This window comes from Prinia subflava, chromosome 7, assembly GCF_021018805.1.
Source record: "Prinia subflava isolate CZ2003 ecotype Zambia chromosome 7, Cam_Psub_1.2, whole genome shotgun sequence".
NCBI classification, from domain to species: domain Eukaryota; kingdom Metazoa; phylum Chordata; class Aves; order Passeriformes; family Cisticolidae; genus Prinia; species Prinia subflava.
In genome coordinates, this window is record NC_086253.1 from 33506583 (window position 1) to 33532297 (window position 25715).

The 25715-nt window shown below is 44.1% G+C and overlaps 1 protein-coding gene across 1 annotated transcript in view; it reads left to right on the forward strand.

The window, feature by feature from the left end:
• Positions 1 to 23132, forward strand: part of ENPP6 (ectonucleotide pyrophosphatase/phosphodiesterase 6) — a 42988-nt gene extending 19856 nt beyond the window's left edge. The window contains exons 4-8 of the mRNA XM_063402145.1: positions 919 to 1060; positions 1949 to 2128; positions 4404 to 4541; positions 8634 to 8757; positions 9559 to 23132. Coding sequence (XP_063258215.1) covers positions 919 to 1060; positions 1949 to 2128; positions 4404 to 4541; positions 8634 to 8757; positions 9559 to 9788 — 814 coding nt within the window. The 3' untranslated portion in view covers positions 9789 to 23132. The remainder of the gene's footprint in view (positions 1 to 918; positions 1061 to 1948; positions 2129 to 4403; positions 4542 to 8633; positions 8758 to 9558) is intronic.
• The last annotated feature ends 2583 nt before the right edge of the window (positions 23133 to 25715 follow it).

The following is a 25715-nucleotide window of genomic DNA, read 5'->3' on the forward strand; positions in this document are numbered from 1 at the left end:
CAGACCCTATTTCATTCACTCAATCCCTCGCCTCTGATTTTTCCTCTTCTGCCCCACTCATTATACCAGGCTACACAGGTGTCTTTAATCAGAGACACTGGACTAACAAGTCTTTTTGTAGGGATCTTGACACGGTCATCCGTAATATGCACATGTAATATGGATGGCATACTCTGCCCTATATTAAGTACAATACAAAAAGACTGGGTTTGAACCTCATGAGTATAGGCTTGTGATTTTATCCACACAACTTCTCTCAGGGAGATTTACAGTGAACAGTAAAGTGGTCATGAGAATAAAATTAAGCACTGATGTGTGCACTATCCCCACTAATTAGGCTGAGAGCAATCAGTGCAGAAAAGTGTGATCGGCTAAACTTGTGCAATTTTGAGATTACTTTAATTTCTCTTGCTCATGTTCCTGAATAAAACCCCCTTCTAAAATCTCATCCCAGTTCATACTGCTCAGCATTTTGTAAGGCAGAGCACATCCTGAGTTGAACTCCGTGGTTTGGAAGACCTCACACAGGAGAAAGCCAGAAGTGCCAAACCTTAATTAAAGCACATTTGACTGGTAATTCCCATAATCCTTTTAATAGGGGCATTCAGAACAGAATTTCTTTGTCATTCAAGGGGAAGCTGCCTTCCTAATTCAAAGAGGTTAGTATAGGACTGCCTGGCCAGCCTGTGCCTGCACATGGCAGTTTCTACCTGCTGCCTCTGATGGGAGTCTCAGGCAAACTCAGGAGATTCTGGGGTGTGAATAGTGAGCCCAGCAGTGCAATAGGTGGTAGGACAGCACATGCTGGAAGCAGGAAATGGAGTTTGGCTGCACAGCTGGTGAAGACAACAAGGCCAGCAGCCAAGAGGTCTCCATATGTATCAGCCTTTCACTCCTTGCCCTCTCTCCCACATGCAGCAACAACAGCGCCGAGATGGCCGCGGTGTACTATGAGCGCATTGATGTGGAAGGCCACCACTACGGCCCCTCGTCCCAGCAGCGGAAGAACGCTTTGAAGGAAGTGGACAAAGCCTTGAGCAACATGATCTCACTCATCAAGGTGAGTGGCATCCACAAACCCAGCTCCTGGGTGCCTTTGGAAAAGACTTTTAAAACTGATCTTTGTGGCACTTTTGAAAGCATATTTAATACCTGTAACTGAATGTAGTGGCTGTAAATTTTTATTTCCTGAGAAACAGGCTACTGAGATCATGTGGTAGTCACGGCACCATTACCCTGATTATTCTTTTCACTGGTGGCATTATAACCCTCCTGGTGGATTTATACCAGTAGCCCCAGGACATTACAAACCAATATATGTATTGCTCTGTTTATGACCTGTGTTGTCAGCTGAACTTCATTGTAGGAGAAGGAATCAAAACTGTGTTTCCTAAGGTTTGTGGAATCAGACAATTAACTTTTATAGCAGTTTTTATGAGAGTATTCAGAACTCTGTACTTCAAACTTGGTTTTAAAAAAGCATTATCGAAATGATTTTGCAGTGAGAAAATCTTTTCGGTAAATGGCAATTCTATGACTATTTCTGACAATGATAAATGCATGTTGGAGTTTTTATGTGTTTCAGTGAAGAGAGGAATACGTATCTTCAATTTCACTAAATAGTAAAAGCTCTAGTGCTAAGTGCTCATGTTTGGGAGGGAAAGAAGCACCCTTTCCACAAGTGGTATCAGCAAAATTGCTGCGTGGACTCGTTTTGGAAAAACGACTGGTGCTGACCTCTCAGACTCTTCCAGAGCAGCAAGTAAAAGTGGATGTCTATCATTATGGGTGGTGGCAAAAGCACATTGCAGGACATTCATGGATGTGATCCTTCTGGTTAACTTCACAGAATCAGTGGAGGTCAAAAGGTGATTTATATTTTCCAGCAGGCACAGACAGTGCAAAGCTCTTACATGGCCCTAAAAGTTGTTATGCACTTTCTTCACAGAGAAAAGGCCTTCAGAATGATATCAACGTCCTCCTCTTCTCTGATCATGGGATGACAGACATCTCTTGGGCAGATAAAGTGATTGAGCTGAAAAACTATATCAATATGAGTGACACCATACAAATGAAGGACCGAGGTCCTGTTGTGAGCCTCTGGCCAACTCCAGAGAAGCATGCAGAGGTGAGTACACCCTAGTTGCACCTCTCAGTTTTGTGTTTTCTCAGTTTTTTAAGCCTGTTGTGTCTTCTGTTTTCTCTTAACATCCAAATACTGCTCTCAGAGATGTGTGCAAAAATCACCTCTTATCAGGGGTCAGACTTGGATCCTGCGACACCCTTGTGATGCTGGTTTCCAAAGGAAAGTCACACCAAGCAAATCAAAAAGCATGAACTTTCACTGCTACATGGCAAGGACATGTGCATTTAAATCCCACCCCTATTAACTTCTGATAAACAGCTAAAAGATTTTAGCTCAAAATGTACTTTTCAGATTTTATATACATTAGTCAATTTATTGACACTCTAGCTAGGATTTTCAAATTATCTGGAGCAGGTTCAGGCATTCATATCCCAGTAAACTCCCACTGGGGAACCAAGTCCATTAGACCAGAATTGCAAAAACTACTCTTTTACAATATTTTCCTTGGAGGAATTTTTGATGAACCATGTTTAATTGAGTCAACCATAAAAGCTCAATGCTAGAACTTCAGGGTTTTGAGGCATAAATTAAAACAATAGAGAAAAGATTTGAAAATCACTTGAAAAGAATGAAAATATAGTTTCTCTGACTAATAGACTAGGACATTATAGTCTAACCAGAAACCAATGCATGAGAAGTCATTACTGATGTCCTCAAAATATAGATGAGTGGGTGTACAAAATGGGCAAGCCGTTCCCCAAGCAAATAGTTTTGGTTTTTACATTGTATTTTATCCAGTTACAGTATACTGTAGCCTGTGCAATTTTTTAAAAGATAATATTTGCTGATCATTGCACCCAAATGGTCTCTTCAGGAACTGTGTGTCTGTGATATTGTGAAAGTTTCAAATTAGTGCCAGAACTGAAAGTTTTCTTAGAGGCATGCAAGAGCAACTTACTTGCAAGTGCATCACAGGGGATCACAGCATTGATATGCTTAACCCAGAGCTCCCTGCTTTTGTAGGCCAGACCTTCAAATGGGCAAGTTGCAACTTCACTCAGTCATGGGGTTTCATACCACAAAGCTCTTCAGCACATCTTCTCTCTCATTAAACAGCCTAATATTCCTAAGGAGAAAAAAGTACAATGTCATGTTATAGTTCTGTTTCCTTCTTTCATTTCTTTTTAGGATTTCTTTAGGATTGGAGGGCTGCTTTTTAAGCAAAATAAAGTTGATTTTCAGTTTCCCGATAGCTAGATTCTCTACTTCTTATGAATTTTAAAGAGCTATGTTTATGAGTTGGAGTGTATTATAATATAGGGGTTATCATCTCTAAGAATTACCCTATTTCAATTCACCAGATGTACTGGTGACCACTGTCTAGCCCCAGTCATGGTGGGAGGAATTTTGCCATCACACTCTGGTGCTGTCCTTATGGTCACTGCACATTAGTGCACATATCTGCACACATATACACACAAGGGTGACTGAGCTGAAAGGCTAGTGAAGAACCTTTCATTCTTTGGAGAACTGAGTTATTTATTCCTGAAAATTATTTATATTTAACTTGTTAAAGAACAATATAGAGTCTGGGAACTCCAACAGCTTCCCTCTCTTTGGCATATGAACATCTTTTTCAGGCATTTAAAATCTATTTTCTGAATAATTTGGGGTGTAATGACATTTGTGTGATTATATTCCAGACAGTATGATTAATATTAATAAACCACTTGCACAGCATTGTGCAGATTCAAAGCTGCAGGCTTTGGCTAATTAATCTCACATCAGATAACTAACGAAGCAGATAACTGAGCACTATCAATCCCTTGTAGTGATTGACTGGGTAAATTCCTGAAACACGGGTGAGGTGAGATTCACTCTCCACTCAAGAGCACAGAGAGGGAATGAGTGGCAGATGCTAAAGATGATATTACTTTTCCACATCTGTACACAGTCCACATGGTGTCTTTGAGTGTCTCACCACTTCACTCACTGCCTCCTGTGTAAGTATACTTTCTCCTAGTCTGTTTCTGTAGGCTGGTACACTCACATGTATACATTTGTGAATGTGTGCATAATAAATACACATAATATATGAATTCATGCATTCCTATGTGTTTATGATCCGAGTTTTCGGAATCTCCTAAACCACATAAGCAAGTTTTGTCCAGCCATGATCTTTGGACTTTGGACAAGTCCTCGTTTGAATGTGCTGATGATCATCCGTTACAGGGGATTAGCCATTTTGCAAAATCAGGTGTTTTCACGTACCCAAGAGTGTATTTATGGTCTTTACAGTCATTAATTTGTTTTGCAGATATATCAGAAATTGAAAGCTGTGGAACACATGGATGTTTATAACATAGAGGATATTCCAAAGAGGTTTTACTACAAAAAAGGAAAATTTGTGTCTCCACTAACTCTTGTGGCTGAAGAAGGATGGTTCATAGTAGAGGTAAAGTATAGAAGCAACATACTTAGACAGGAGTGTGAAAAGGTGCAATATATTGCTGATCATTGAGTTAAGGTCAATGGGCTGACTACAAAACTAATGTCAAATTCTGCCGCGTGCTTAAAAGAACTTAAAGGTATTGCAGCTGTCCTAAAGACAGACAGTTAAATAGTCAAGATGCCTCTTTTTTCTCTGTTGTTATAAAGCAGTAGCTCTTGTATTTCACATTCTTCTTCCCCCTGCCATCTACCTTCATTTCAGGCACAAAAAGAGTGTTTCCATTTCAAGTCCTTATTATCCCTCCATTCAGCAGTACCTTGTGGTAATTTTTCCTTCTGTCTGGCTTTCCTCCCATTAGACTGTCCTAAAAATTCTCCGTTTCTCCCAAGCCCACCAGTCTCAAAAGGGTCAGACTGGAGATTTACTCCTCAGACATGCCCAGTGCACACACTGAAAACCTGGAAACTTGTTAAGCAGAGAACCCAGACATTAAGAGATTTTTCATACTAACTTTTTTTCTTACTATAAATTGTTATTATTACTTTGTGCTGTGTCACTACAGGGCACATCCACATTACAGATACTAATTGCAGCTCAGCACCGCTCAGAGGGTGAGACAACTGTGTATCTTCTAAGGAGGTAAATTGAGCAGTGGTATTAAGTGATTTGCCCAAAGCCATGCATGAAGTCAGTAAGCTGGCAACAGAATCAAGGAGTCCTCGGTTTCTTTCAGTCCCAGCATAGTCAGTGCACTTCGTTGCCTTGCAGATTACTGTAGCTCATCTGAGCATCTTTTTTCATGGCCCTCAGAGCTACTGCTCACCAAGTTTTGCTCAGGATAGTCCACACTACCACATTTCTCACGAGCCAACTTTTAGCATAATAGTTTCTACAGCTATTATTATATCTAATAATTTATTATATCTATCTAATAATTTAGCATAATAGTTTCTACAGCTGAATAAAAATGCACCTCTTAAAAAACCTGATGGCTTTTGAATATAGCTGGGTGAGTACCACATATCTGATTTTAAAAAAATGTATAAAAAGACAGAGTTAAGATTTAGACAGGTAAAGTAGGAATCTGAAACATTTTTTCCTAAAATTACTTTTAAAAATTATAACTAAACTCTTCCATGCAAAAGTCCAAAACAGAATGTTTTTACATATTCTGTAGAAAATAAAAAAGCACTTAAAAATCATTGAAACTCTGACAAACCTTAATAACAGTGCAGCAAACACTGCTGCTATGATAATTATTTCTGTTTCTCTGCCCATTCCTTCCCATTGTTTCTGATTTTCAAGAATGTCCTCTCATTAATGCTGTCAGATTTTCCTTCTCTTCTTTCCTTCTTATTCACAGATAATTTTCATTATCTGTGAATGGGATATGAAAATGAAAGTTTCCTGTCATATTTTTAAAGAAATGATTGAGCCTTCTACTATGCTTCCTGCCCAAACCACTGAAGAGAGGATGTGCAGCTCTTCCCTGTCATGCTCCCAGGGTTTTTTTAACTCTCTGTTGGCTAGTGGATAGCTAAAAGCTGTTTGAAAAGGGGGATTTTGGTGGTGGTGGGTTTTGAAAGAGACAATGGGGGTGTACTTGGAAAGTTGTTTTCCTCATCATGGGGCATAGGAACTAAAGCCCATCTACATTTTGGTTAAAGCAGGGTGAGGAGGGATTTCCCACTGTCTCAGAGCTGATCTGCTGATAACACCTTGTTCCCTTACTGTGAGTGAGTGGTGCCCATCCTTTGGGCCTAAGATCCCCAGCTGCTCTCCTGTGTGCAACAATGGTGTTAGCCTCCAGGGCTGCACAACTCATGCTGTACCCATCCCGGTGTACTTTCCCAGCATTTAGAGATCAACTGCAGCACATTTTCTAAACATACACACACAGGGAAAAGTCCATTGTGCGCAGTCTCGGATATGTCTGTTTCATCTTTGACAAGGATTGCTAGCCCAGGCTTAGACTCACTATGAAAAATTACATCTCAGATGAGTTCTTCATCCCATTTGGACTTGCCAGGCAGGCACATTAGTGTGCTGCCAGTGTCCTGGGCATAAAGAAGCTCCTGGATTTTGTGGGGTTTGCTGTAAGGCAGAGCCTGATGCTCCAGAAGGGCAGTGCTGGGATGCTTGCACAGCCCTGTCCCTCAAGCTATTGCCGTTAGTGGCTCCATTCCACAAGCTCTCACTTCAGCTGCAGTTACGAAAGTTAGTAGTATATTTTCTGACTCAACTGGCACCAGAAATGATGGAGATGACTGTGCCTTTGCACATTTTGTTGTGAGTAGGTGTCTCCTATGTCCAGGTGGGTTATGGAAAGCACACTACCTCCTCCTGCATTTGATATTTCTGGGGAAGCAACTGTGTCCAGGACGTCTGCCAGGACCATGGAGGGGTGTAGGTATGACAATGTCATGATGCTGCCAAAGAATCACTGCAAATTTAATGTGACTTTACTCATCTGAAGCTGATGCTGGCAAATGCTCTGCAGGCTGTCTGATGCCAAGCAGCACACTTAACCCCCAAGAATCACAGGAAGTTACAGCATAAGGAAGTGCTATGGTAGGAAGAGGAGAAGAAGTCTGTTTTCTCCTTGGTTTGCTTTGAGCAGGGAAATAGATGGGGTCAGGAAAAGAACTCTGTCAGCTAAAATAGTTTCATTTAAATGGGGAACAGATTACTCAGAGAAGCTGTGGAGTCGCTCTCACTGGAAATGTTCAAGAACTATCTGGATACAATCCTGTGCAATGTGATCTAGGACAACTCTGCTTGAGCAGGGAGGTTGGACCAGATGATCCACTGTGATCTCTTCCAACCTGACCCATTCTGTAGTATTCTGGAATTATCTGGTACATATGCCAAGTATTACATATGAAGACACAGGGGGTTCCCCTGGAAAATTGTTGGAAGAGCTACACCTCTCTGTCATCATTACTGCTGTCCTCAGTACGCAGTCAATTTTCTTTCTTAAGGAAGAAGACAAAAATCAGACAAAATAAAAGGAAAGGGATCCTCAGTTAATCTGCTTCACCATCTGCAGGAGCTGCGGCACCACTTGCCTGAAGTGTGGGAAACTCTTTTGAGGCATATTCTGTCCTTCTATGCCCGAGTGTGAAGGCCAGACCTGGACACTCTAGAGGACTGTGCAGATCCTTCTCTGTAATTATCAGAGAAATTAATGTCATGAGTCTGATGAACTGTCAGTTGATGTTCTTTGTTTAAGTGAAATTACTGCTATGGTTTTGGGGTAATGTGGAGTGCCACATCTGTCTGCTGCTATCCCTAAGGAGCGTGGGATGGGAGAAACTCATGGACAGGTTTGGTTTGATTTTGTTGGCATTTTAATCAGCCCCTACAACCTGCTGCTCTGACAGATACGGCGCTGTTGTGGGTAAGAGCTGTTAATACAAAGCAGGAGAAAATAAGGAAGGAATTTAAAAGCACATCTTAAGTGCAATATGGGTTAGGAAGAACAAGATTTATAATGACAAATTAATAAACCATAGATCCACTGAGTGAGAAAATAAAACAGTCTAGGCCACAGAGAGTGGGATTGTCTCAGGTCACAGCCACAGTTCCCTGGAACAAACCTCATTTGTTTGAAAACAAGGAGAGAGAAGAAATAATAATTAGAAAATAACTAGTAGGAGTGATATTTGTATTGTTAGGCTGACTATTTAAATGGAGCAAAAAATGACTTATTTTTCTAAGATGTCAATGGCACGTGGGGCAGAACAACACCCCACTAAACCCACAGAAGTGCATGGTGCTGTGTAGGAGAGCAGTGCTGCAGGCATGGGGAGAGGGACAGCCACTTGCTTACACATGTCACATACAACTGTGGTACTTTGTGCTTGTGGCAGAAATCGACATGGGTTGCCCTCCCCTCCCAGCTGGGACGTGGTTACTCACTGAGACAGCAAAGCCAGAGGTCACCCCTCCTGGGGATGAGCTGCTGTGCAGGTCACAGCACAGTGTGGGACCTGATGTGGTGGTGCAGCACATGGAGACACAACATGCCTCCCCACAGTGCCCCAACACAGCCCGGCAGACAGGCACTAACCACGCTCTGCTGTTGTCACCCAGAGCAGGGACAAGCTGCCCTACTGGGAGAATGGGACAGGGAGGAAGGAGGCCTGGCAGAATGGCTGGCATGGCTACGACAATGAACTCATGGACATGAGAGGCTTCTTCCTTGCATATGGACCAGGTACAGTGCTACCATCCCTGGTGTTCCACTTCCCCTGCAGCCCCATGGTCCTCACCCCTGCATCCCTGCAGCCCCTGGCACATCAGGACCCCGATGCAGCACTCTGCGACATCCAAAAATTACAAATAGATGGCAGGATTTCCTCACTGTGGAGGCTTTGTTGCACTGTATCTATTTTATAAGCTGAAGAAACAGGGCAGAGAGATGTGAAGGGATTTGGTCAGCCTCTCTAATGTCCCAGTGTAGTTACTATCTCTTTGCCCTGTTTTCTGAAACTTTGGCCTAAACTTCCAATTCTATTTGAAACACATGAATCCTGCTTTTGTTAGGGGATTCAGACTCACTACAGCAGGGCACTTTCTTTGGGAAGGTTGCAGCATACCTCACCCACTTGTCTGATGGGCAGACACAAAACTCCTGGTTTCCACTTCATCAGGCCCTTTAAACAGGGCAGAGCACCAGGCTGCAACTGCAGACAGGAGGAAAGCAGAATGTGCAATCCAATCATGTCAGGCTATTGCATCTATCAAGCACATACAGTAAAGTAGCTGTTGAGTATAGTACTTGAAAATTCAGGGCCTTTTTTACTTTTTAGAATAAAATAGGTCTAGAGGTAAAAATAATGAATAAAATGGTTTAAAATGTTTTTGTTGAGCTATGTTGTAAATCGTATAGCATGCCACATCCCAGCCTGGTGGGTAAGTCCCAAGAAAGGCAAAGGAGCCCTTGCCCCACAGCACCCCACATTCCAGGGGCTGAGCCCCAAGTTGCATGATGCCAACTCCTCTCTTTTCCCTGCAGATTTCCGATCCAATTACCGAGCTCCTCCCATCAGATCCGTGGATGTTTACAACATCATGTGCAGCCTGGCAGGAGTACAACCACTGCCCAACAATGGCTCCTGGTCCAGGGTGGAGTGCATGCTCCAAAACACAGCCCCCTTGGCACCACTCCCCCCATGCAGCAGCTGTGTCCTGGCATTAGCTCTGCTCTCCCTGTTCGCCAGGCAGATTCCTCACTGTGATCCCTGAACAATGTCAGTCAGTGTCACCAGCAACTCCATCCTTCTCTGCTTGTTTTTTTTTAAGTTCTTCATCTGAATAATAGCTTCATTAATAGAGTGCTGTCTCCCACTCCTCTATTGTGCTCCACCAGGCATGAATCTGACCCATCCTGCATTTATAATGTTTTTAACATATGAAGCCAGGTTTTGTGCTGCTCCAAACACAGCCAAGGACAATGGTGTCACCCACCTAGATTTACAGCACTGGCAGTGAGAGCAGAATCCTGTCTGGCTATCCACAAAGTTTTCTGGTGGGTGTACACGGGGATCTCAGAGCATCAAACACATCTCACCCCAGCATCTTTCACTGAGGAGTTCACCCTGGTCCGCCATACTGAGAAATTCAGGAGTGGAGACCAACTTCTTTGCATTTAGCTGGGTTCATCCTGGGTCACTCCTTCATCTGCAGCTCCACCAGCAGCAGAGCCCCATCTCCTCCTCAGAGGGCAAGCCAAGCCCTGTCTATACAGACAGTCTTCAAAGAGCCAAGAGCTTTGCTGAGAGACCACAATGGTGGGTCAGCAGGAGAGCAGTGAGAGCATCCTACTTCTCTCAGCCTTTCCTTCTTTATTTTCACCAACATGAGTACTGACTCTGCCCATTTCCAGGGCCAGGCTTTCCTCATGGACCACAGAAGAAGGGTGGGCTGGGAAAGAGCAAAGTGACAGAAATCCTCCAGTTCAAAGCCAGTGGGAAAATGAATGGACATCTGGACACACAAGGGTCAGGAGAACATAGGATGAGGACGCCTGGCATTTGCCAGCCTCCCTGCTTTTCCTGGTGAAGATAATATCATCTGATCACATTTTGATGTTTTATACCCAATTACATTTCTGAAGGTTTTTCCACACTTACTGCTCTTCTACCAGATTTTGCACTCTATACCTCTGCCTGGTGATCAGCACATTTCCCATTATTCTGCAGCAGGGAGAAAGGTCTGATAGTTCTTCCACCCTCCCAGCTAATCCTGGTGATTATTTCCATCAAGCACAAGCAAAGTTGTAACAGCAAAGTTAAATTAAACAGCAGGAGAGGATAGAGCTGTTGCCAGAGGTGCCTTCAGGAGTGCTTTATCTGATATACCTCTGAACCAGGAGCTTTCAGCAACAAACTGCCTTTGGAAGGATTGAGGTCCCTCCCCAGGTAAAACAAACCTCTAGGACTTACTACTCTTCTGGATCCAGAGACAAGCACGATCAGGACATGTGTGATACAGTGCATTTAAGGGTGAATGATTACACTGTGGGGAAAAAAAAAAAACCAAACACCAAATTAAACTTGACAAAAGACTTCTGTAAAAGCTGTAAAGATTTATGTAATGTGTTTTTAAAGCTCAAGTGAACCATTAAATCAGTTGGGAGAAAAATGGAAAAATCAGGCTTTGTTATTAGACTGTTGAGTATAAAAGGCAATTTAGTGCTTTCGAAGCATTTGCAGTAGCTGTAAAACAAGCACCTATTGTTCAGAGTTCTCTGTTGCTCTTTAATGGACCAGGCTCAATGAAACAACTGGAGCACATTTTTAAAGGAAAAAAACCCAGCATACAAGATAACCAAATTACCAAGTTTTGTCTGAAAATCATCAGGATAGACACCATCAGTGCCTGCTAACCCCTCCACAATGTGCAATTTTAAGTCTTACCAGCAAGCAGAAGCCAAGATCTTCTTACAGAAGCAATGTTTCAAAAGGTATAAGGGTATATTCAGCTCCTGAGTTATAGAAACAGAAATTGAAAATAACAAATTTGGTCCCTTGAATTGTTCCACAGATGGGTCATGACACGTGAAACCAACACTGATCTTTGTGACTACTTTGTGTAACTCACTTTTGTCAGTGTCCACATGCAACTACTGAGGGGTAAATCCAATTCCAATGTGATTTCTTTGACCTTAATGCAAGCATTGTTGTACGGTAAAAGATACTTGGTCTGTAAAAGGAAAATTTGATAGACCTTCAAGAAGCTCATTAGCTTCAGAAGAACTGCAGCTCATTATTTTTTGAAAAGTGCATCTTTCTTCCTCAGAAATGTCATACCTCTGAATCAGTTCATGTTCTCATTCAAAAATCAAGTGTCTTAATTCTCGCCTGTTTTTCTGTATACTATGCAATGGAGGTGGGTGTATTTTTAAACCTATTTCTGAATGATGTTTTTATACAATGACTGATTGTGAATGAGTGAATAATTCTAAAAATGGTGTTAGAAAAAGCACTTCTTTGTAAATACTGTAAGATTTTTGAAGAAAAAACCAGCCCAAAACCCTTCCTTCAACACTTTGCCTTTCTTGTCTAATTGCTTCATCAAAGTGTGATAAACAGTGTTTGAAGCTTGTGCTGATTAATTATCAGAAAGACTAATGATAACATTGTTTAGAAATGGCAAAGTTGTCAGCATGTAAATTAAGTACATTAAATGCATCACATGAGATGATGTAGCTGGTATATGCAGTCCTTTTTTCCAGATGTATTTCATTGTTTAACCTTTTGAACATTCATTCAGGAACGTGTCATTCCCACTAGGCAATGGACATGACAAAACATTTTGCACGTCTAAGAAGACATGTGAGCCCTGTATGCTCTCTTCAGACAGTTCTCTAAGCCCACTCTGTCACCATCACATTGGCTGCTTGCATAGAAATTAAAAGCATTGTCACTGGTATGAGGGTGACACATAAGCTCTCTCCAGAGCCCCCCTTTCCCAGTGGAATGTGGTGCAAATATCAACAAGACCTTGAAAACCAATGCTACACGCCTCAAGGACAAGGGGGCCCTACTCCACTCTAAGTTCCACAAACCAGCCATGTTCATGGAAGAGACTAATTTTATAGAAATAAATCTCCAAGCCTACTCTCCTTAAAAAAATTATCTCCTTTTGACCACAGAGCAGGGAGTAGATGATGGAGGAGGACCAGTACAGGTATGCCAACCAGTCTTTTAATTCACAGCAGGACTCCCTCTGAACCAGTAGAACTGCCAAGGTCTGCCAAAGATGCTCCCCTCATGTTCCGTGAACATGGGTCCTCAGCTAGGAAGCTGCTGAGAGACTGCCTGCACAGGAATAAGTCTCAGTCAGCTCCCCATAACAGTGCCAAAAATGGCAATTTCACAGCTAAAGATGAGCCCTTTTTACCAATGACCTTGGTAGCCATGCAAATGGCATGGCTGGCTAGGGCTCAGCAGGCCAGCCCTCCAGCATCCCTCTGGATGCAGCCTGCACTGCCTGCACAGGCTGCAGCCTTGTGGAGACACTTTCTCATTGGCCCACATGCCGGCCTGCACCGTTCACAAGTACAGAGACTTCTCAAATAAGGGGTGAATGAGGAGGTTTTGCAGTGCTGGTTACCTTCCTTGTCTCCTAACTAATACATCACAATATATTACAAAATCATAGAGTATTCTAAGTTGGAAGGAACCCACCACAAGGATCATCAAATCCAACTCCTGGCCCTTCACAGGACCTTTCCCAAGAATCACACCATGTGCCTGAGAGTACTGTCCAAATGCTTCTTGAGCTCTGTCAGGCTTGGTGCTGTGGCATCTCTCCGATGTTAACCCATGCACCTCAGCAGACCAGATGAGCTCTGGCCTCTGGGAAGTGAAAGGCATTGGAAAAGCTCCATGTAACATTTCCTCACCTTCTTTTCCTTGTAGGGCTGTAGCAGAGAGGGCAGATCGCAGAAAATCCAATAGGAATTTTTAAGAAAACATAGCCTAATGAAGAGGAAGATTTGAAACCTTGCATTTTAGCATAAGAAGTCTTTAACAGCTGTTTTAAAAGACAACTTTCACATACACAGAAAAACATTTTTTCTGTAAGTATCAAAACACATCTAAGTTAAGGGAAGGATGAAAAATAAGAACCTTTCAGAATTACAGTTGACTGGACACAGTAATTCTCAAGCTTCATAGAGATGGATTGTATGGATTATATGGACTGTGCGGATTATTCTGATGTTTTAAATACATGGAAATTGCTATGGACTTTAAAAAGAGTATGACATTATCCCAAATCTGTACCAATGACACCGGTTCAGCTCTGCCAGCCCAGCTTCATCAGGAAGTTGAGCACTGTGAGCTGCCGGGTGGCCTGCCCTGCTCCGTCCCTAGGCCAGCCAGGTGTCTGTCCGAGATGCGGGAATGCCTTGTGCAGCCACACCACCCACCAAGGCTGCTGCATGTCTGTTGCCCTCCGCTGGACCCGCTCCAGGGGCTGCATGGCCTCCTTGTACTGAAGAGCCCAGCACGGCCCACAGATCTCCCCACACGCCGCCTCTCGCCCTGGCTGGCCCCTTTTCGCGCGGACAGCCCGCCAGGCCACGGCGGCGAGGCCGCAGCCCCTCAGCGCCGGCGGGAGGAGCCCCGGAGCCCGGCCCGGCGCAGCCTGCGCGCAAACAGCGCACTGGGGACAAGAGTGATCCTTGCCTTTAGTGAGGAGAGTCAGGCTGGGACTTCTCCTTGCTTCTGTGTCTCTCATCGCAACTTTTCGTCTTTCTCCCCTGTAACTCCCCCGGTACCCTTTGTGCTAAGGCCGATCCCTCCCCACCCCAAACCTGCTGCCTCCATGTGGCACTTCCCAAGCTTCCCACCCGCTCCTGCTCCTGTTTCTACAGGAGGATGAGTGGGCAAGATCTTCGTGTGTACGTGGCCCAAGAGATGAACCAGCTGGATGTACTCCCCACTCTCAGGACTTGGGCTGCATCTCGAGCTGCCTTTGTTATCATTATAGCCTGATCCCACTGGTGGGAAACAAAACACATAAAAGCTGGAACGGGAGGGGAGCGGGGGGGTGACACACCTGTTGCTCTGCTACGTGTGTCCACTTGCAGCTTGGCTTGAGGTGGAACGCAGAATCCTTGGGTCAGATGTCCCAGCAGCGCCACACTGGCAACTCTGAGCTTTTGTCAGCACAGGGGAACTCTGTCTAAAACAGCCACAGGTAGCAAAGAAACAATGAGGAGGGATATGAAGAGTGGGCTGAGGTGGGAGAAATTCAGTGCCCACTTTCCACACCAGACAGTTCAGGGCTTAGCTGAGCTCCAGGGAGCTGATTGTGATCCTCCCTTGGCCGCAGCACATGAGGCATTTTAGTATCACGATAGTATCAGTCTTCAGGAGCAAGGGGCACCAGTGCATGCATAGAAGATGTTCCTCCATCTCTCACCAAGGGGTTGCAGGCAGCCAGCCCCAAAATGTCAGCATTCTCTGCTGGGAACACATGTCCAACCAATCTTCTGTGGCTTCTGTGGCTGCCAGAGTGGGCAATAACACTTCTGTTTTTCCCAAGAAATCAATAACACACTAAAACATTACTCATCACTTAGATATATTGTTTGGTGAATATTAATTAAGCCTCAAAATTGGCTGGAGACACTGCCATTGCTTCCTTGCCAGATAGAAAAAGGGAGGCTGATGTGGCATCAGCTGTTGCAAAGGCTGTGGAATGCAGGTCAGGTTTGCAGGGGATCATCTTACAATTCCTACTGAACACTCACTCAGCCTGCTTCCTCACTGGGCTGCCTCCATGCAAAGGCTCCTGGCCACATAAATGTATATAAATGGGCCATGTGTCCATTAGAGGCATTTTTAACCTTTCTTTAGTGGCTCCACATGGTGCTCATTCTACATCACTAAACAACCAGTGCATTGGCACTCACTGTACCTCCTATTCAGGTTAGTTTTAGCCCTGCAAGGACATGACCATACCAAGTGATTCGGCAGGAGCCTGCTTCTGATTTCTGAGAGGTGCCTGACTCCCTCTACATGATCCCTGGGCAGAAGGAGGCTCTGACAAATTAAAAAATAATTTTTTAGAAGAGCTTATTTGCCTCCCAATGTATCCATCCGTCCATCCATCCATCCATCTGTAAATTGCACTCTCCCTTGATACTTTTACTCCATACTGGTGGAGCTTTGGGGTGCAAGACTTTGTTTCCTTGCTTGTCAGAGTAGGCAGCAATGTGATTTTCATATTACAGCCCATTCACTGTCCATGAGAATTAGAGAGGGGTAACCCTGCTGACCACATCCCAACTGAGTAGATTCTGTAAGAGAGAGGGAAAGCAGCCCTTTGCCCATCCATGGAGGGATTCTCGATGCACAGCTATAACAAGAAAATAATTTTGGGCTTAAAAACTAAGATTCTAAATTATCCTTCAAATAGCAGTTGTGAAAGAGGACAAAAAAAAAAAAAAAAAAAAAAAAAAAAAAAAAAAAAAAAAAAAAAAAGCTGAATTTTTTAAGGTGGAATTCAGGCAGTTTATGAGGTGGATTATACACACTGCTTGCTTACACTGCTGCAGGGGCTGGGTGAAACATCTTGAAACATCCCCTCCTGCCTTTACATTAAGTGGTTCCTTACAAGAACACTTCTGACAAAGAAAAATAACTATTTCCCCCCTTTAAACAGAATAAACTTGTGAGGGTACCAAGCTTGCTTTGTGTTTCATACTTCTTTCATCAAGAACAAATGGGATGAACGGAGAGAAGATATTTAATACCCATAATGAGGGGAGCTTTCCAGCAGAAGACAGACTCTGTTTTATGCAGAAATAGCTGAGTGCAGCCTGTAAAGGCCTAGCAATTAATCACACACTTGAAGAAATACAACACACTCATAGAAGCTGAATTTTAAATGCTTGTTGCTCCAGTTTGGACAGTGACAAATTAAGGCCTCCATAAGAGCAGGTGTGGCTCTTGAAGAAGCCCTCTGAGGGCAATTAAAAATGGGAAACCAGCTGGTAACTGTGCAGATGTGACAGCTAGGGTAGCTCAGGAAATTAATACAAAGGAGGAGGATGGAGGAATAAATGGTGTAGGAGCTGAGGCAATAGAAATAGGACCTGCTCTCCACAGGGGGTTGCTCCATGGCAGGTGAAGTGCCTCATCATGTGGGACGGGCAAAGTGGTGACAGTCACATATCCACATTGCCCTGGAGAGCTGCCACAGACAGGCTTCAAATTAATCCCTCACTGAAGGACACCTAAAACATTAGGAGCTGCTGCTCTGTGTGTCACACCGTTTCCCCTGGTGCCCAGGGCACAGCTGCATTCAAGGATGACTGAAGCAGATGGTCTGGGCACATCTGAAATTGCCTGTGGTACCCTGTGATGAAAAAGGCAAGGGATGAGATCAAGGGCAGATTTTCCCAAATCAGCTTCAATGAGCTCCAATCCAACAGGTAATATCCAGGCAGGTTTCACATACAGTGCTTCATTGTTCCTGGTCAGTTCATTGTCTCCAGTGTTCACTGTTCTGAATCAGTCAGGAAAATGATAGTTTGTCCCACTGAAAATACAGAAAATAATTCAGATGCATGACAGATTATAAGGAATTTGTCATTTTCTGTTAAGGGTACCATTTAGGAAGTGTGAGCAAGATCATAAGTAGTGCCATGCTACAGCAAACTATGTATGAGTACAAGCCAGAGCTCCTCATCCCATTTGAAAAAGGATGTCCCCATGATTGTCATCACAATTTCTCAGTGCTGTTCCTCACACATCTACTCCTACCCTGCCTTTCTCCACACATCCAGTGTGTGTGAGTTATCACTGGGACAGAATTTACCTTCTACCAAAGTGCAGGCTGGGGGACTGTTCCCATCAGTCTGTTTTTGTAAAGTAATTTGTTGATAAAAATCTCTTTCGTGCTGTGAATAATATGGACTATTTCTCAGAAAAAGCTGTCAGCACAGATCACTATAGATTACATTTTTGTTGTTTTTTCCCCCTTGTGCATAGGAAAGGTGTACTCCTGGTAACATTAAGCTTTGGCATCCTTCCAGGCAGCTGAGCAAAACAGGATTTCATTTGAGACAGCTGACAAAACAGCAGAGTGGACAGGGTCTTTACCAGTTTCAACCCAAAATAAAAAGATCTCTCTAGGGAAGGGCTGCTCAGCCACTTGCCCAACTCTGTGAAGTTGAGTATTCTCTTCTCTCTTGAAAAAAAAAATCTTGTTTTGGTGGCCATATTTCCAGCATAGTGTTGAAGCATAGGAAATTTTCTGTGCAAAAGAAGCTCTCTTTCTGTGTTCCCCTCCAACACTTGCTGCTTGTCACCAGTGTGGGTTGTGACAGTCCTAACAGCACCATCCTAGCCAGAATGCCAAATAATAAGGCCGGATGGCAGCTTCACTGTGAGAAAGTACCATCCACAGTAACTCTGTACATGGGCACAGGTACTCATTGCAGCACAGACACCCTCTCTGGCCTAACAGCTTTCATATGATAAATGCATCCTAAGACCAAATGAATTATTTTCTAACAAGCTCAGCATCCAGGGTCTCAGCCAGGGACAAGGGCCCCAGCTGGCCAGGAACAAACCCACCTCAAAAAGCAGGATTTTTTTTCCAAAATCCTGCAACAGTGGGAGAAAGGATGCAACCAGAGAGAGCCATGAACTCAGCCTGAGGCTGTATTGAGCACACAAACAGCAGCCACAGGGTGGAGATGATCTCTGCCAGCAGTTTTCCTCTGTTTAAAGGATGGTAATGGGCTAAGTCGGAACTGGCAATAGGTAAAGAAAGAGAAGATATAAGATGAATCTTATAAAATTATCTGAACCTGTTCTACATCCCCATTTCATTTCCCCTCACAATCATGGGTAGAAATGGAGAAGCCTGTGATGTTTCAAAGGTTTCACGTGCCAGTATGGCAAACAGAGCCAACAGCAAAACAACCCTGCCTCCAAGAATGGACAAGAGGAGAAGAAATTGCTTAGTGCTCATCCATCTCCGTCCTGTAATCTGTTGTGTCTGGTGACTGAGGCCACATGCAAACATCTGCGATGCATCACAGACCTTCTGCTGGAGAGAGGAGATGGTTTTTTGAACACAAAGTAAGTTTTGAGGGACTTTGCAGGCCTTGCAAGGGAATGAACAGCAAGTTCTTGCATGTATGATAAAAGTTGGGGGGGAAAGGGAGAAGATTTTATTATAAGATGAATAGGGTCACCGTGAGGGTGACTGAAACTTTGAGGCACAGGAACCTCTGGCACACGAGGACGAGGAGGCTGATGGGTTGAGACAAGCAATAACGACTTGTGTTTTAGGGGGCTGCCTGAGCAGAGGGGAATACCTCACCAGGTTTGCAAGATGTGCCTAGTTCCTACCTAGTGGGTGAAGGGTGGCAAATTGTTCTTCAGACCAGTTCTTCAGGAGTTAACCAGGAGTAAGGAGGGCCATAGCACTTGGGCAGCAGAGAGAAGGAGTCTGCATGACAGGACTGCCAGATGGCTCCTACCAAGATCTCTCTCCATCCCTTCCCACAGGGCTCTTTCCACAACCCCACTCTGCCTACAAATGGGGCACCTCCAGGAAAGCGAACCCCTGCTGCGCTCAGTGGCTGCACCATCTCCTGGCCCCAGCTAGGCATCGCTCAGGGACACCACATGCTTACAGTACAACCACAGACACGTCAGCACATTCCAGTATCAACTGCTATTTATTATAACTCTGTATAAACCATGAAGGCGGGTACATATCGTTCCCCAGCTCAGCTGGCTTTTGGGAGTTCAGCATCCTCCAGCCTCCCAGTAATGCAAAGATTTTTTTCTTCAGTCTTGAACTGATGATATTCCTTCTTCAGCTGCTGGTCTTATGACTCCCCTGCTACTGAAGTACATCCTTACATTTCTCTGCGCTTGAGTTTCCCTCTTTATTTTGGTGAAGCGTCTCAGGATTTTAAGCCCTGATATTCCAATTCCCTCATTTTCCTTATGGAGAACAGTATCCACCCTCCTTCTCTTCCCCTTGAGTTGCAGAGATCCCAGTTTGGAAGAAATCTAGGCAGAAGCTGGTGGCCTGCTGATCCTTCTGTTCATGGAGACCCATGCCAGAGTTGCACCCCTTACTGCATGGCACAAAGCAGCAGTCATGAGACACAGAATTCACATAGTACATACCAATATAGTCTAGAGATTATATTCTTATTATTATTATTAAAAAAACCAACCAAACAAACAAAAAAAAAACCAACAAAAAAACCACCACCACCAGGTGAGACAAACCCACTTCCTATTCTCTGTCTAGAGACTGAGCTGACTGGACCTGATGATCTGCTACTAACCCAGTGTCAAAAAAGGCAGTTTCCTCTTCTGCACCATCTCAAGTAACTAATTTTTAGAAAGACAAACAGTTCTGAAATCTGCAATGGTCTAAATATTTTAAGGCAATAATCTTTCATTAGTTTCTGGATCAAGAAAGGTCGACCCATCTCTAGGAAAATGTTTTAAATTCAGTGAAAGAGCTTTTCAAAACTGTTTGTCATTCTGTAAAGCTTTAGTTTTCTGGTGGGTTGTTTTTGGTTTTTTTTTACTTCTGACTGCAAAAATAAGTGGGTCTCTGTCGTGGTTGCGGGGGGAGGTGAATTTTTCCAGGGGGATTTAGGCAGGCCAATCAGTGATCAGGTTTTGTGCTGGGACTTGGATTGGCCACTCAGAGGTTTAGACACGCCTCTGAGGACACAAGGGGTTAAAAGCAGGACTCCAGGGGGGTTCGGCCTCTTTTGGGTTCCGGTTTCAGCTAAGAAACATCTACCCCCTGCTCAGCTTTGGGCTGAGTGGGGGAGGAGAGCCATGTGGCTGGGCTCAGGAAAACCATGCAGCCGAACTGAAGTAAGCTGGGGCCCCGGGGAGAGAAGAGAGTGGACAGGACTGGAACTGAGCTGCCCCATCCAGGATGGAGGGGTGGAAAACTGTAGAAGTGCCTTCCGTGTGTGCTCACCCTTCTCCCCCGCCCCGCTCCGGGAGAAGGTGCCCAGCCACGTGAGAGTTGCCGAGCCTGGGAGTGCCTGAGCCTGCAGCCCTGCCGAGAGCTAGAAACTGTTAACCCTTGCTTGGCAGAAAGAAACTTTTCTTAGACATTGATTCTCATGACTGGTGGTTTCGGAAGAGAGAGAAAAACAGCCTGGGACCAAGGTGATAAAGCACGATTGGAAAGAACCTGATGGGCAGGAAATTGAAGAAGAGTGTCTTCTGAGCTAGACTTTTCTTGCATAATGTTCAGCCATAGACTGAACTCAAGCCTCCTTTGAACATAAACTGCATTTGGGTGGATGCAGCTGCCTCTGCTTTTGCTACAGTGACTGACACCGTAAGAGTAGAGCTAGCAGCGAAGAGAGGGGGAGGGTGTGGTGGCGCCCTCTGCCCTCAGGAGAGACCTGCTCTTAGAACCCTTGGCACCTAGGGAAAAATAGGGAGAGCTCGGCATGCAAGTATCCTTAAAAGAGCCCTGTATGCAGCTTCAGTCCACAGACAGTGGTGAGAGCACTGGACATGGAAAAGAGAGTGTCACCCTGGCAGACTTCTCTAGGCAGTGCCACGGGTGACATGGAAACACATAAGGGGTAGACCTGTGTTTTCTGGGGTGCAGTCTGTAGTGCAAGAGAGACTCCTCTCTCCCTTGCTGAATTGAAGATTAGGGGGTTTTTTGAGTGGTGATTGTTTGATTTAAAACCCAAAGGTTTAGTCTATAGAGAGTAATGTGTAGGGGGTAGAAACTGGGGGAAGAGAAGAAATGTTCTGAGAAGTTTTTATTTCTGTCTCTGTGTGTGTTTAAGAGTTTTCTGTCTCTGTTCTTATGTAATGTAATAAAGTTTTGGTTTTTTTTGTTTTCAAGATTTAAGCCTGCTCTGCTCTGTTCCTGATCACATCCCACAGTAGTTGTTAGAGAAAAAACATATATTCATGAGTGCATTAACATCTGGCCAGTGCTAACCCATGATATTCTCTCACTTTGTTCTTTTCCTGTACAAACTCTGCTTTGGTGAAACATGTGCGCTGCCTAACAGCAAAGCATGAGAGATAATTGCCTCTCAATATTGGGTTATAGATAACAGTAAAACCATAAAGGCAAAGGGGTCTACCTTTAAGGAGGAACAATAAATGTATTTCCTGCCTTAGGTCTGAGGACTCCAGAGTCTCTTCATCATGCATTAATAATAAATCTCCAGGGTCCACTGGCAACTACTTACAAATAAAGCACTATGGTTAGAAGATAGAATGACTTTCTTCGTAAATAAGAAGTAAGTGGGGAGGAGAAGATGGGACACTAGTCCCATTTATATTAGATGGGACACAGCCCATGATGCCAGGGAGGGCTCTGGGGAGCTGCCAGCCCTGCCAGGTACAGTAGCCATGGGACAGCAGAACAGTAGAGCTGAGGAGCTTTTTAGGTTTCCTTTTCTACTTTGTGGGCTGGATGTGTCCTCATCCTCCATGAGGCAAGGCAAGTGGAGAGGGCTTCAGTCGGGGTCCCTCTGTGGACTTGGCACCTCTGTTCACCAGGGTGGCCTTGTGCACTTGCATCATGATGGACAAAATAGTTCCTGCCTCTCTTCTCCTCATGGTGCCTGCCCTGACGCTTCTGCCACAGATTTCATCTGATCTCTGCCTCAACCCAGAGTCCCCTGGGAATTTTCAGCACTCCTTTAGAAGAAAAGAAAAAAATATACTGCTTTGTCTAGGTTAAAAAAAAAAAGGGAAAAAATAGGTGATCATCATTTTACTGAGCTCTGCCAATGTCATGTTTTAGGTGAGTTTTACAGTTGGACCAGTTACAAGTATATGAACATTATCACCAGCTTATGTCATAAAGAAACACATTAAACTGCGGTAGCTGGATGCCCAATAGGACTTCCCTGAAAGGTTCACTTTGGGTCTGAGCCAGAGACTTGCACTAAATGGACAGAGAAGAGCCTCTCCCTGAGCACAGCCACCCCATGATGGGGGTGAGCGGCAGCAAGGAGCTGAGGCCCCACAGCTCTACACAGAGGAAGCTGACACTGGGAGTTGGTTCAAGGCTACTGAGCAAGGAACAGTGGTGTGGAGGGAAGAGGGAGACATTGTAGAGGCAGGGACATCTATCATCTGCCATAGCTAGAAAGTCAGATGTCCCTCTTTGCTGTCCTTGACACTGTTATTGCTCATAATCCTAAGGCGCACCAAGGCCAAAGGTTTGCACTTCTGAGTCCTTCAGTTTGCAGTTTTGATGGCTGCTCCAGGCAGTCACTGCCCAGTGGTAGATGCACAGTGTGTGCAAGGTGAAGACACAGCAACAGCAGGCTCCAGGTACAAGGGTCATGGGTGGGGTTTGCATTCAAACCTTTGCAGTGCACAAGCTGCCCTGTAAAGTTAATTACTTAGGTCCTCATTTTCCAAAAACCCAGCTAATGGGACCCAAAAAGGCTGTAGTGCCGTGGCTCTGCTCCTGATGTGCATCGTCTGGTACAGAAGTTTCATCAGCAAGTGGTGCAGCCCATCTGTGCTGAGACTGGAACTGGAACCACAGCAAGGTGCATGTGGGCACCCAGGACAGCCCCTGCTGGAGCACAGCCCTGCTTGCAGCTGAAATGCCAGTGCTGGTGTACCTTTTGACTTCTGCATGAGGAAAGCCTATATCCACAGGAGAGGCTCCTGGCTCTTGCTTGTCCTCTCCTGCTGGTACACTACTGAACACACTGGAAGCTGCTACTTTGCAGCTTCCTGCCAGAGTGACTCTCTTTGACACTTACAAGGGAACTGGCCTAATTTTACCAGCAACAAGCAGAGGGACAAGAGGAAAGAGATTGAGAGAACTCAAAACAAAAGGCTTCAGGTTTCCCTAAGCAAGCAAGCAGCCAAAGTATATAATTATTTCAGTATATGCACAGCTACATAGGTAAATTTATGTACTGTCTTTGCTTACTTTTATTTCCTTTTGCTTACTTTTAGCTGGCAGAACAGGGCTAGGTTTTATGTGCTTATTAGGATGAGAGAGAAGAAAAAAAGATGTTAAATAAAAGTACTTGGGATTTCCTGTTCCTTGTCCCCATTCATCACTTCTGTGACAGCTAGGCTAAAAATACTTTGCTAAACATGAGAACCTAGAAGGAAGTTGCTTATAAACGCAAGCTCAGCCATCTCCACACAAAACCACAGGCAGTTATCAAAGCTCCAGCATCACTGACTGCTCAAACCCCTTCTCTCTTCAAGTACCAGCTACAGTGAACAGGAGTGTCAGAGCCATGGGCTCTGCCTGCAGTTTGAGAAAGGCTGGTCAGTAGAGGCCATTTTCTTCATGTCCATTCTGCAAAGCACAGCTGAAGAAATTGATTTTTTAAGCATTTATCTGAGGTCTTGCTTGATGCCCTGAGGAAGACAGACTGCCTGGTGTTCCAGTACAATTTGGGGGTTTGTGTCTTTGAGCCTTCAAATGACAGAGATGCTGGACAGAATAGCACATAGTCTTTAAAAAAACCAGGAGCAGCAGCCAAAAGGAGGAAGAGAACAGAAAGGACTAAAATATGGGGGGTATATTTACATTCTTAAACATTTTTAAAATTAAAAACTGCAACAGCATCGCTTGAAGGGAATTGCTAACAGGAGCACCTGTCCTGAAGCAGCTGACCACCTTTTCTTCTCTAAGGTCTTTCTGATGAGCAGGGAAAAGTGAAAAAGGAAAAGTAGTGGAAAAGTGGGAGAAAGAAACTCTAAGATTAGAATGACATTTTGAGAGATAAGGATGAGAAATGGTCCAGAAGAACTCTTGTGTCAAGTAACATGCAGGGAAAAAGCACCCCCAACCTGAAGGAGAATAAATGTCAAAAAAGAAGAAGAGGGGCTTCATTAGAAGAAGGATATTATAAAAAGCAAGTTGTGAGGAAAACAACAGATCAATGAAACATCTGAGAAGCTGATGGAGGAAAAATCTGAATAGAAGATGTTTCAAAAAAGCTATCTTACATATGTAGGATATCCATAGATACAGACAGCTGTAAATCTACTCAGTGCTCTCAGTAGCAAAGCGTGACCTAACAGCAAGAGAGAATTTCTTCAGCCAAGCAGTGGCCCTAGACATTTTCAGGATGTTACATGCCATGTTTGACCAAAAGGTGTCATTGTTCAAGATCTTCAATTTACCTGTCAGCAGAGTAAGTATAAAGAGAATTCAAGCCAAGCTTGCAAGCAAATTTTGAAGTGCAAGGTGTGGTAGCTTTGGACAACAGTAGTTTCTTTATAGGTAATTAATGATTAGTCTGATTTAGCACCTAAAATACAAGCACACAATAAGGAGAGGAACAAAAACAAAGTGCTCCATGAGTAGGAAACAGTTCTTGCAAACCTTTTCAGTAATACTGAAAAGGCCTCAAAAGTCTGAGTCTACCAAAACCCAAAACTGACTTTGCTTGTGCAAAGCACTAGGTCAGTGCTGGCATAAAGCTCTAACCAAATCCTGTCTGGTTTTGGGATATTTTCCCTGTAATTCAAAATGCATCATTTCATGAAGATGGATTACAGTGGAAGCAGATGGATGAAGGGAAATGAGCTAAGACTAGGAACAGTGTAGTAGCAGTATGTGCCACTAGCAGGTGACAAGCCAAAGTGCTTAAGACAGCACCTACCTGCAAGAGATGCTGCTTTATTTTTAATCTTATGAATGTTGTAAATTCTCATAGCTGACTTTGGCAAACAGCAGTTCTTATGGCACAGCTCTGGCAAATCTTCTGGACCCTAAACTTCCTCCAAAACTTCTTCCAGGTGGTGGTACAATGTTGGAAAATGGCACTTGCATGTGACATTGTCCACTGGGGCCTTTCCAATCAGCAGCTATCAGTTTTCTTGCAGAATGTGAAAAAAACTCCTTGCTAGAACCTTCTCTCTTGGGTGTGCACCAGGTCCTCCTTTGGCTCATGAGGATGGAGAGAAAAGAGGGACCTGACATCTGTTGCCCTTGGCATCAGGAGGTCCTAATGGACTTCTCATTTCATGGAGCTTGGGTGCATCTTAGCTGGGCACCCAAATTCGGTGGAGATCACACTCCCCCTGCAGCTGTCAACTTCATGTCCAGTCCAAGCCAGAAAAAAAAGTGTATTTTCTCCCTTGCACTCTTAATGGCCCAAAGAGCTTTTATAAAGCATAGGGG